At 43.6% G+C, this 13,121-nt stretch overlaps 1 protein-coding gene across 3 annotated transcripts in view; it reads right to left on the reverse strand.

Annotated features, from left to right (window-relative positions):
* The window catches only part of LOC110531729 (phospholipid-transporting ATPase ABCA1), a 227,524-nt gene that overhangs the window by 14,664 nt on the left and 199,739 nt on the right, over nucleotides 1–13,121 (reverse strand). For all 3 annotated transcript variants that reach the window (XM_021615071.2, XM_021615074.2, XM_021615072.2), the window contains exons 47-48: nucleotides 12,005–12,108; nucleotides 8,762–8,854 (exon numbers count right to left, since the gene is read on the reverse strand). In XM_021615071.2, coding sequence (XP_021470746.2) covers nucleotides 8,762–8,854; nucleotides 12,005–12,108 — 197 coding nt within the window. The remainder of the gene's footprint in view (nucleotides 1–8,761; nucleotides 8,855–12,004; nucleotides 12,109–13,121) is intronic.

Raw genomic sequence — 13,121 nt, forward strand, 5'->3', positions numbered from 1 at the left:
CTAGCGTGTCTTTTTTTGTCTACATTTGGAAAGTATACAGAAAAATGTTTGTTTTTTCTGTCAGGACAGTCATGACATTTTTTTATCCAACATGTACTTTACACAAATAAAAAAGTTGGATGGAAACCTGGTTACTGACAGTCACTTAATTAGCTCGTCAGCTAAGATTTATTTAGATTGGTAAATTAGTCCAACGGCCAGCTATCTAAACTTGTAGCAATCATGGTTGAATTACTGACCGGGGACTCATTGATTTTGTTAGTCACTCTCCTCCATGATCTCTCCTCTCCAATCCATCCTCACCCGGCTCGCTTCTCTCATCTTGCCTCTCCCATCTCTCCCCTCTCTCCTCTCTCCAATCTCTCCTCTCTCCAATCTCTCATCTTCCCCCTCCCGTGTCATTTAAAACACATAACCTCCAGCTTCAGAAAGGGAACGAGAGCTGCTGGTGTGCTGCGCTTATCTGCAGTGTGGAGCAAGGGAGGGAGAGATCTCTCCAATCTCTCCTTTCTTCTCTGGCCATCTATCCTCTAGTCTCGTCTCCCCTCTCTCCTTTCCCATCTCTCCTCTCCTCCATCCTCTCTGCTCTCTTCTATCCCATCTCCTCTCTCATCCATCCTCTCATCTCTGCTCTCTCCTCTCCTCCACTGCCATCTCTTTTCTCTACTCTCTTCTCCTCTAGCCAATCTCTCATCTCCTCTGTTCTCTCTCTTCTGTATCATCTGTCCTCTCCCCATCTCCTCTCTCCTCTTGTCTATTTCCTCTCCCATCTCCCCCTTTCCTCTTTTACCATCTCTCCTCTTCTCCCATCTCTCCTCTCCTCCCCTCTCAACCATCTCTCCTCTCTCCTCTAACCATCTCATCTCTACCATCTCTCCTCTATCCCATCTCTCACCTCTCTTATCCTTCCTCTCCTCTCTCCTCTCCCATCTTTGTTTTCCTACTTCTCCGATCTCCCTTATCTGCTCTCCATATCTCCATTTTTCCCATCTCTCCTCTCTCTCTCCTCTCCTCTTTTCCCATATCTCCGCTACTCTCCCGTCTCTCCTCTCCTGTCTCTTTTCTCTACTCTCTTCTCCCAGCTCTCCCCCATCTCATCTATCCTCTCCCATCTCTCCTCTTCTACATAATCTCTTCTCTCCCATCTCTCCTCTCCCAACTCTTCTCCCCATCTCTCCTCTCTCCCTTCTATTTCCTCTCCCATCTCTCCTCTACTCTCCCATATCTCCTACCCTCTCTCCTCTCCAATATCTCCTCTCCTCTCTCCTCTCCAATATCTCCTCTCCCATGTGTCATGACGTTGGCCTGGGGGATATGGTTTATGACAGTCATAAATACCTCTTCCCCCCTTTTTCCTCTCTCTAACCTACTAAGGTTACATTAAAAAAAAACTTGGTTAACATAGAGATTCTGGGAACATCAGTAGGTGGGGGGAAATGAACTACATTCTGGCAATCCGAACAATTGAACATATGCAGTGGTACTTAATGAATATGAGTTCAGTTTGGTTGTCATCTGAGACATTCTCATCAATGATAAGATGACATAAACTCTACAGTGGAAAGTCTACACATCAGAGTTATCGGATTCACATGGAATTGTTGTTCAATTTAAATGTTTGAATATGAAATTATTTGTGACGGGATAAAATGTGATTTTAGCTTCTAAAATGTGAGATGCGGGTTTTCATAAGTTAGGGCTGCTCACTCAGTGGCCCGCCTCTGTGAAGGGCTAGAAAATGGGCTAAAAAACTTTTCAAACACGCCCTCTTCTCCCTTCCTATATAAAGCCTTGACGACAATAGAACTTGCTGTTTCGAGGATATGAGGGCGATCTCAGAATGGTTCAGATAATAACTACAGAATGAAGCCAACATCAGCATGAGCTTTGGTTGCGAATGGTATGAACTTTGAACTCTTATTCACTACAGAAGTGATATCTCCTAGCCGTTGAGTTAGCAACCGCAGCTGCAAACGCAGGTTAGGAAGGAACAGACAGTAACATTGTAGTAACGTCTACCACGCAACGACGTTACTACAACGTATCCAATTTACCACCAGAGACATTCTTCAAAGGACAAAGGACTTGGTTTGGCAAATTCTAGATCTCCAGTCTCTCCCATCTCCCTCATCTCTCCTCTCGCTCATCTCTCCTCTCATACCTCTCCTTTCCCATCTCTCCTCTTTGCTCTCCTCTATCCCATCTCTCATCTATCCTCTACACTCTCCTCTCCCATCTCTCCCCCCTTGAAAAGATTGAGGAAGAGAGGGAAAAGGTCATCAAACACCCCCCATATTGGTGTCCGGGGGGGGTTGAAGGGAGTGGGGAAAGGAGTCACACCCCAGGCTTGGGTGGCCGTGCTTTGATCAGGCAGGAAGTCCTCGATGGGTCACACACAGAGGTCGCCTGTAAGGGTCATCACTGAAGCTCCCTAGCAGGGAGAAGCCACGGGCGATGGATATATATGGTGCAGAGGCATGTTTTATTCAAGGCTGGAGTTGAAAATACATATGGTACTGCTCAGATGAGGTCTGAAATGGACACACACGCGCTTCCACTCAGAGAGACAGACATGAATCCACACGGACACGTGTACACACACAGACACAGACACAGACACACAGACACAGACACACGCACACACACGTACACACACGTACACACACGTACACACACACACACACGTACACACACACGTACACAGACAGACACACACACACACACACACAGACACACACACACACACACACACTTCAAAGCGTACACGCACACATGATATATGCCTCATAAACAGACACCACATGCATACACACACACATGCTTTCGATGGCCATAGAGGATTTCACACACTGTATCTGTCCATGTGCAATGGGTATTAATAACAGCTGATGCATTGTAAACCCTAAGGGCTGCTGTTTTCCCATCCATCTCAGACACTAACAGTCAGTTAGATAATGTATCCCTTAGCCACGGTGCAACGCAGTCAATCCACATAGTCAATCCACAAATTTACTAGACATCTCAAAGGCAACTTCCTTAGATTGATCACAACTTTTAGGTGCCCTTATAAAACTCTGGCGCTGTGCGCAACATTACCTTAATGCATTAAATGCACTTCGCAGCTTTCGTTTATATTTCATTTCACTCTTCCCCCTTAAAGGTCCAACGCAGCTGTTTATATCTCAATATCTAATCAGTTCTGTCTGGGTAGCAATTAAGTACCTGACGGATTGTTTCCAATTAAAATGGTACAAAAACAAATAGCTTCTTAGATAAGAGCCATTTCTCAAGCAAGAATTGTGCACTGTCTGGGAGTGGTCTGAGTGGAAAGCTAAACGGAAAATGTGTTGTTATTGGCAGAGAGGTTTGGAACTTTTTCCTATTGGTCTATTAACTGGGCAGGCCAAAACTCTATCCCACCAAAACAGGCTGAAATTTCAGGCGGTCTTTTCAAACAGCTCTTACACTAAAAGAGCATTATCCTCATTTTCACAATATCATTCCAAACTCAGTGTGGAAATATACACTGAGCAAACCAAACTTTAAGAACACAGTCCTAATATTGAGTTGCATCCCTTTTGCCATCAGAACAGCCTCAATTTGTCGGGGCATGGACGACACAAGGTGTCGAAAGCATTCCACAGGGATGCTGGCCCATGTTGACTCTAATGCTTCCCACAGTTGTGTCAAGTTGGTTGGATGTCCCTTTGGGTGGTGGACCATTCTTGATACACACTGGAAACTGTGAAATTCCAGCAGCATTGCAGTTCTTGACACAAACCGGTGCGCCTGGCACCTACTACCAAACCCCGTTCACCCTCTGAATGGCACCATACATAATCCATGTCTCAACTGTCTCAAGGCCTAAAAGTCCTTCTTTAACCTGTTTCCTCCCCTTCATTTAACAAATGACTTCAGTAAGGGATCATAGCTTTCACCTGGATTCACCTGGTCAGTCTGTCATGGAAAGAGCAGCTGTTCTTAATGTTTTGTATACTCAGGTTTTCTTAAACACATGAAACTCACGTTTGTGACGGCACTGGGTCTCAAAGTAAGGACGGAGGAAAAAACGTTGAGATGCAGCGAAATATAGCTCCCGCATAAACCCTTATCCTCCAGACATATGAATGTTACGTTTTCATTTCCTGTTTGGAACCCAGGAAGAGCCGCTTCTGCTTCGGCAGCAGGCTAATTGGGGATCCTAATAAAATGCAAAACAATAAATATGAAGGATGTCAGTCACAGGAAAAGAACACCAGCTTCCCGCGTCCTTCCCTCCTTTCCCCTGACCAGCTTATATGGGCGCGATGGAAGGTTTTTTACGGCCGTGCACTTCATTTCACTTTACTAAACACCTGGGACTCGACTGGATCCGACGCTCCTGCATTGTAAAAAGTATATTTACAGCCACTTATTTATCTCCCCGGTTCTCTTTTTGGCTTTCAGAAATTCTCTCCTCCGACGAATGATTGATTGGAAATGCTACAGAGCCGACCCGGTCGTGGGGCAGGTGGGTAGAGAGGGACAAAACAATCATCAACCCAGATAATGGAGGGCGTCCTCTTCAAACATTATCTGTCCCCTAACTGTGTTAAGAGGTCTCTCTCCGATTTGAATGGTGCAATTTTTGCTCATTTTTGGACCTGATTGATATACAGGGGTGAGTTGTTAAAACAATGAGGCTGCCAGCCAGGCAGCTCCAATGAGAAGGTGGGAAGACAGGTCATCGGTGTGGCCTGAAGGGGGCAGCACAAACAAGGGTGGGTTGATGCTCCATCACCAACTGAGCGAGAGGGCGGAGGGAAGTAGAGCGAGAGAGAGATAAAAAAAAAGAGAGAGAGGCAGCAGGAGGATGAATACATAAAGGTAATGTAACGAGAAGTTTGAGGAGGAGGAGGAGTGCGGGTGGGGTGACGAGAAGATGGAGAGGAAGAAGGTGGACTAGCATGTATGACACACACAATGCGGAGTCAAAATGTGAGAGGCACCCTGTGGAGAGATTCCACACTCTTTCTCACCCATGATGAAAAAATAGCCCCGCCCATCATGCAGGTCGGTCTTTAATACCACTGTGTGACAGCGGCTCGCCACCTGCCTCGACCCCCTCCAGTCACACGCAGATGGAAATCTTCCCGTCTCCTAATCTGCAACAACTTGGGTAATCGTGAGCTGTTGCGTAAACACACCCCTCCCTCACAGCATGGCCGAGCCATTCACATAAACAAGCAGAAGAAAAGCGATGCCATGCTTCCACAGGTAAATGTGGATAGATTACATTGCCGAGTGGTTTGCGCAGCTTGACATTAAAGATGGTCGATCAAACGCTCTGCTACCACCCTCCCCCTGTCTCTGCTATAACCCCCCCCCCCCCCACCCCACCCCGCACACACACACACTGGGGACACATTTCATGGGTGCGCGTAGCAGGGGGAAGAGTGGAAAGGAAAACAGCGGAGAGTCATTAACGGGGCCCACACCTCATGAAACATGAATTACATGAGCCGAGAAAGAGATAGCGACGCTTAATTAGAAATTATTCACTGTGTCGCAAGAACTGAGCGATAGCATTTCAACAGCCACACCCCAAAACACTCACGTGACCTAAAATTACTAACAAAAAAACTGTCAATGCACATGTAACGTTTATCTATTCCCCCCCGGCTTTGGTCTATGAAGTGAAAGAAATTAGTGATTGATTGGCTGTGGCTGACAGCATAGACTATACAGTAGACTTGAGCACGGGTTAACCCATTCAGCGCCTCCCTCTTCCCTCTTTCCACATCCCGTAACTATACAGTGTCTCTCAAATGATTTATAGGGCGGCCTTGTTGTCCCCGAGGACAGGAAGTCATTGACACAGAGGATCTGTCAATTACACCAACAGCTTGGAGGGATAGGTAAGGCCATTGCTTTCTTCCTCTCTCCTTCCCTCTCTCTCCCTTTTCTTCTGTCCCCCCTCGCTCTCTTTTCTCTGATTTAACGGCTACAGAGATGATATGACATCAACCCTCTTGATGGGAAATATCCTTGACACCCTTTGCTCATTTCAGCATCAAACCTAACATAGGCATACATTCCTCCATCCCCTCCACCCATACTCGTCCTCTCCCCACTCTCTGACTTGTAAAATGGATCCCCCCCTCGTCCCTTTAGTCTGTAATGTCCTCCTAGAAGATCACACAATACTGCTGTAATAATGTCAACCCCCCAGCCCAACATAATGGATGGCCCCACCCCACCACTGCCACCCTCATCACCATATGTGAGATGGCCCAAAAGGGGGTTGGCCTTGTGAAAATGTCAGGTGAATATCAGAGAGCATACTTAAGTGCCGGGTTTAAGGTCAGGGGGAGATTGGAGATGGAGCCTGACTAAATGTGTTAAGAGGCATGTATAAAGGCCATTACAGGACGGTAAAGATGGAAGAGTCAAAGAAGGATTTATTTTCACAACAAAAAAAAATCTTGTGGTTTAGAGCAGGGGTTCCCCAACCTTTTGTGTTATTGTTTATTAAATACACCACCAACAATCTTCATTTGAGCGACGTACCAACATTTTGTTGTTTTGAAACTCATTTCCTGCAAGTCTACGTAGCTTACCAAGACTATTGACATCTTTTAGATAGGCTTTTTAAGTAATAATAATGAATAGGGAAAATAGTCTCGACACGATTTCCCCAAATGTTAATCTGCTATTTTTTAAATAATTATTAGAATGTATATGAAACCTTAATTTAATTATACATATTCTTTTTTAAAGAAAGTGAATAGATAAATGATAGCGACAGAGTCACACGTTGCAAAACATTACTTCCCAAGCTAAGTCCTGACTTTAGAATGTGTAGCTCAGCTTCTGAATGTCATAGAGAGGAAGATATCATCGGGCATTTTACAGATTGTTTCTAGGAAAAAGCATCACGACCTAATGTGCCGTTATAGATTTGTTTAAACAATTGTGAAGTTTCCTCCGACACATTGGTGCGGCTGGCATCCGGGTTAAGCGAGCAGTGTGTCAAGAAGCAGTGCGGCTTGGCAGGGTCGTGTTTTGGAGGACAAATGGCTCTCGACTTTCTCCTCTCCCGAGTCCGTACGGGTGTTGCAGTGATGGGACAAGACTGTAACTACCAATTGGATACCACAAATTTGAGGAGAAAAAGGGGTAAAAACATAAAAGGTCCCATGACCCCACCCCAGGAAACTTAGTTTGGCAACCCTGCTTTACAGTAATATGGATGAGAAGGATAAATGTTCATAAACATTATTTATTCATGTTGATTTAACATTTAACTAGGGAAGTCAGTTAAGAACAAATTCTTATTTTACAATGACGGCCTACCCCGGCCAAACCGTTCCCTAACCCGGACGACGCTTAGTCATTCAATTCAATATGTGAATGAGGGGAAGAATCAAGGTGTGTTATTTACATAGATAGAACCCTAACTCTAACCCTGTACTGTAAAATACTATAATAGCAATACTTGTTTACTACAACATCATTAAAGGGGGAAAAAAACAACATGCGGTATTAACATAATACATCAAGACTAATGCTAATGCACTCTATGGAATTGTAGGCTAATATTTGTTTACTTCACCATGTTGCATTGAATAAAGTTTCTTCAATTTAAAATACATTTCAAAATGTTGCTTATCACAGTGTTCATGGCATCTGAACGCATACATTGGAGGAAAAAGAATGGACATATCAATCTCAGATTTCCCAAAGACTCCGAAATGAGGACACACTCATGTCACAGCTATGAGACGGAAAGGGTGGGTTGCTCCGTTAAGACTAGACCAAATGTCCATAATGTTATTGAGAACTACCAAGAAATCAGTGCAAGAGGCGTCACTACAGTCCTTTGTTTGATTCCAGGCTGTATCACATCCGGCTGTGATTGGGAGTCCCATAGGGCGGCGCACAAATGGCCCAGCGTCGCCCGGGTAGGCCATCATTGTAAATACAAAAAATGTTCTTAACTGACTTGCCTAGTTAAATAAAGGTTAAATAAAAAATATATATTATAATTATAGCAATAAGGCACCTCAGGTGTTTGTGATATATGGCCAATATTCCACGGCTAAGGGCTGTGTCCAGGCACTCTGTGTTGTGTCATGCTTAAGAACAGCTCTTAGCCATGGTATATTTTCCACCCCCTAGGGCCTTGTTGCTTAATACTGGAATCCCCTAGTACTGGCCTTCATAAAATACAGACAAACCTTGGATAGCATCATGCCTTTGTACTGTACATGTGAGTGCACCTAAGGCTAAAGCTCAATAGCGTTTCTGTATGTCACTCATTTCGCAGGGCTTCAGTATAGGTTGTTAAACACTGGGTGTGGAAAAACATTAAGAAAACCTGCTCTTTCCATGACATAATGACCAGGTGAATCCAGGTGAAAGCTACGTTCCCTTATTGATGTCACTTTTAAAATCCACTTCAATCAGTGTAGATGAATTAGAGGAGACAAGGATTTTTAAGCCTTGAGATAATTGCGATATGGATGTGTGCCATTCAGAGGGTGAATGGTCAAGACAAAATATTTAAGTACCTTTTGAACGGGGCATGGTAACTAGACACAACTCTGGTAAGCATTGGAATCAACATGGGCCAGCATCCCTGTGGAAGGCTTTCGACACCTTGTAGAGTCCATGCCCTGACAAATTGAGGTTGTTCACTCGATGTACATTGCATTGGATTTTTCCCATTAAGAGCATTAAGGCTGTGGCCATGCTGTTAGTGCCGCTGTCAAGGCCTCACCTGCTCTTAAGATGCTGGATGCTGCCCAGACACTTGAACTGTCCATTCACCATGATGGCCATGCGCGTGCATAGGGCCTCACACTCCTCCATGCTGTAAGAGACAAAGGGAGAGAGGTAGAGAGAGAGAGAAAGGTTCAAATGTGTACTATAGGGCACAATTTTTCTACTCTACACAAACGTTAGTCAAAAGACTTGCAGAAACAAAACAAGTCAGTAAGATTTTTTTTCTGGTTTGGTTGTTCTCCATCCCATGCTGCTATATTCAATTGACACCCAATGTCCTTTCCGTACCCACAGGGCTGATTAGTAACATGCCATATGTGACCCGTTTCAGGAAGCTAGGTGTATGTCGCATGTCACTACATCACAGGAACTTTTTAACATTTTTATCATCAAAATACGTTTTTTTGTTGTTGGTAGAAATGCCTTCTGGAACATGTGACCTTTCATGTGCCTTAAGAACAAACTTGTATTCCATCTGTAAATACTAATACAATTGTTAAATTACAAGCCTAGTTGGTTTTGCCAGGAAAAGGAGGAACCTTCCTGCTAGCCACGATTGGCTGAGATATTGGATAGGCTGGACATGCCAGGAGATGAGTTTGGATTGGTCTGCCATGTCGCATACTTCTGTCTATAACGTGAGCTGCTCTCAGTATGTGTTGATAACCCTTTCTACTGCTGATTTAGCCATTGAGAACTACAAAAGTTTGCAACTTTTCTCAACATCTTTGATGCCCTGAATTTAGCAGGCGCTCTCGACAGATCAATTGGAAAAAGTTGCGATGGGCTACTTTCTGCACACGCCCCGGTCAGTGTGAACCGGAGTGACTTGACACAACGCTGGCCAAACAAGATGCAGCTACAAACCAAAATGGAGTTAAATGGTTCCCAGACTGCCGTGAAGCGTTCATCCATGTATACGGGTAAGAGTCTAGCTACATATTCAGATACTATAGGTTTCTAACTTTTGTCAGAACGTTGTTTTCATTGCAAGTTAAAGTGTACTGTTGCTGGCTCACTAGCTAACATTATGTGTACGATCTGTGTAGTAATTTTATTCAAATCAGAAAACTATTTGCATTGCTATTTATAGCCTAATGTTAGCTAGCTACCATTGAACCTAATTGGTTAGCTCTAGCTACCTACAGATTCATACTATAGCTATGACAATCCATTTGTATTGGTAGTATTGTATTGGTAGTAGTATGAGTTGGGATCATGCCAGTTCAATGTTTTTGCTACCTAGCTACATGTCTAAAGAAAAGACTCCACTTCTCCAGTTGATTACATGAACTATCAAATTAGCCAGGTGTGTCTAGGGGTGATTACGGCCATCTAAAGTATTATGTGTGTATGTCTAGACAATAGTGACCCATCCACTTAGATAGATGTGGCTGGGGGGTGTTTATAATATTTTTTTCACATAACTCATCAATTTAGACAAGTGTGTCTGGGTAAGCATCGTCTAATAATTATAACAGTTGTTGATATTGCTACGATAATATGCAAGTAATCATTTCATTATACGGTCAAAACCTTCAGCATCCTATGCATGTGACAAATCAACTTAGAATGTATTTGATATTAGTGTGTGTTTACCAGAAGCGGCAATGTGAAGAACAACATGACCTGTACAAAAGTCAGATTAAGATATAGGCCAAAGACTAGATAAAGTGTATTTTTACCTGGAGTTTTTCCTAATTGTAGGCTACTACTTTTACTACTTTTAGTCTTGAAATCTTTGGTTGTTTACTACACTACTCACTCTGTTCAGCACATGGCCTCACGTGAATCCTTAAAGAGGTGGGTGGGGCTAAGGCTTAAGAGGGTGTGAACGATGCTGAATGGGTGTAGACAAAGAAGAGCTCTCCCAGTAGGTACCAAAACATTCAAGGGCCATTTTCTCAAAAGTGGGGTTACGAGTTTATCAGCTTTCAATGTCTTATTGTTCCTCAAATGCAGTGTATGACATACCATCTCTGAGTCGCTACTTTTATCCAATATAAAAAACACTGGTATAATGTTGCTACGTAGGACCGAATCCAGGTGGTGGGTCACACATACTGTTCCTGTAGGCCCATAGTAATGCCTAAGAACATTCCAAACAACTGAGTCATCTGTGGGAAAGTGTGTTTGAGAATGCTAACTGCCAAATCAAGGCTTACTTGTTTATATATTGTATATATTTCCATGAAAGTTACCAGAATAAAGTCGACTCTATTCCACACAGTAAGAAGGATCCTATTGGAATACACTGCCCGTAAAATTCATGACCAATGTTCAAGTACTGTCTTTTTCCTTCTTTGAAGAAAAAACAAGACACATCTGGCCTGTCTTTGAAATATGCATGCCGCATCCACATTCCAGCTTTGTGGTAAATACTGCAGCAAATGGACAACTTTCAGCTGAATAATTATTTTAGCTGGGATTCGCTTCACGCTGTTCGTGAAGCATGAGATGAGGGTCTAATTTTTCATGCCTGGTTCAGGTCCAGAGAGCAGGATGTTTGGCTCCCGGGCTCTGGTGATCCTTTTAGGACCTCTCCTTTGACAGCCCTAGCTTAATTAGGGGGAGCGGAGTCGAACATCTGTACATTTTTGTTTTGTGTTTCAGCTGCCATTCTGGATGCAGCCCGGTTCATTTCTTGCTGAGGTGGAGGCTTTGTATAGCTTTGCTGAGGGATGGAGCAATTAGTATTATGATCATGTAAAACCTGGCAAATGCGCCGCTTGACCAACAAAAGCACCTGGTTGCAATATGGACGATTGGACGCAACTGAGCTGTGTACCAGCTATCACTAATACAACAAATGTACTTTGTTCTCAGAAAAATAACACAATATGGAATGGTGATAATGGATTCACAAACTAAACCGTACAACCTTTTTCGTATCACCCGCTTCCATAAGAAGTTAAAGATTTAAAAACAATATTGCAGTTTGGAGAGAGAACACAATGGAGTCATGAATAAACATGAGGGTAGTGAAGTACTATCCATCTCGTTGTTTGTTTTTAGTTCCTGGATTTCTTAGTTTGAGTTACAGTGTGTCATATTGGTAATTGCACCATTATCCACTCCACCTGGCCCATTCACTATAATTGTGTATACATACATTTGCACATATTAACTCTGAACTCAGATCCAAGAGCTTAAAGGACCAACTTACAGGAAGTCGCAAATTAGAGTCACACTCCCAAATCTAACTTGAGAGGTGCCTTAAAACAGTAAGAGAACATACCTGTGTGATGTTAGGATGACTGAGCGTCCCTCTTTGATGACACTCAGGATGCAGTCCCACAGGAAGCGTCTGGCTTTGGGGTCCATCCCTGTTGTTGGCTCATCCTACAGTAACGGGACAAAAAGCGTTCCCTCAACGTTTGACCTCCATTATGTTTTATGTTATCCCAATGTTATCACATCATTTCACATCTCTGCTCTTATTCTCCATTCAAATGATCTCAATCTTACTTAAATGTTCCAGATCCATAGACAGATGATCTAAGCTTAAAAGGATTGTCCATTAAAAAAAAAATGTATTTGGGTATTTTGTTCATTAGTCCATTAGTACAATCCCCTTTAAATGCTAAATCTGTAATATTCTATTTTAGTCAATAGTGATTAATAATATACAATTGATTCTTAATGGCATGGTAGGCTGTTGAAATGACAGATTGTGCCTTTAACCCTCAGAATGTGTTCCTAAGGTCTCATATCCCTGTAGCCCCAAACTTTGACATCTCACAGCATTATGCTGCTGACACTAGACTGATATGCCCCTTCCAGTTGGAAGAGGACTACATTTAGACATGAAAGCACACTTAATGTTTCAAAGGCTTCTGCTACCAACACTAACCAGTGGAATCAAAGCAGTGTAGAGGAGCTTTGGAATTGGGGAGGCTACATGGGGAGAGCCGAGGGCATCAGGCACTTTCAGACCCAGCCAAACAAATTCCCAGGGGACTTCTCTCTTACAGACATTGTGAATGCAATATGCGCGGGCGCACACACTTTCTCATTCCCCATTCCCTTTCTCTCTCCCCGGGCTAGTCTGTCCATGGACGATTAGAGAGAGACAGGACTCAGTCCATTGCCTGTGCTCCAGCCTCGCTCCTACACTGCCAGAATCCCCCAAATCCCACCAGGGATCTCCATCACCATGCTGACGGTGTCCCTGTGCAAAGCCGACATGGCGGTGCCTTAAGGCAACCAAGCAAGACTCAGTGTTCTACCTGCCACACAAATGGAAACTCACGCTAACACTACATTATCCGTCTGTCTCAAAGTTACGAGCCAGGGTTACCAAACAACTGCAAGTGAACTATCTGTCTGAATGAACACGAGCTTCTGCACTCTGT

The sequence above is a fragment of the Oncorhynchus mykiss genome, chromosome 9 (genome assembly GCF_013265735.2).
Source record: "Oncorhynchus mykiss isolate Arlee chromosome 9, USDA_OmykA_1.1, whole genome shotgun sequence".
NCBI lineage: Eukaryota > Metazoa > Chordata > Actinopteri > Salmoniformes > Salmonidae > Oncorhynchus > Oncorhynchus mykiss.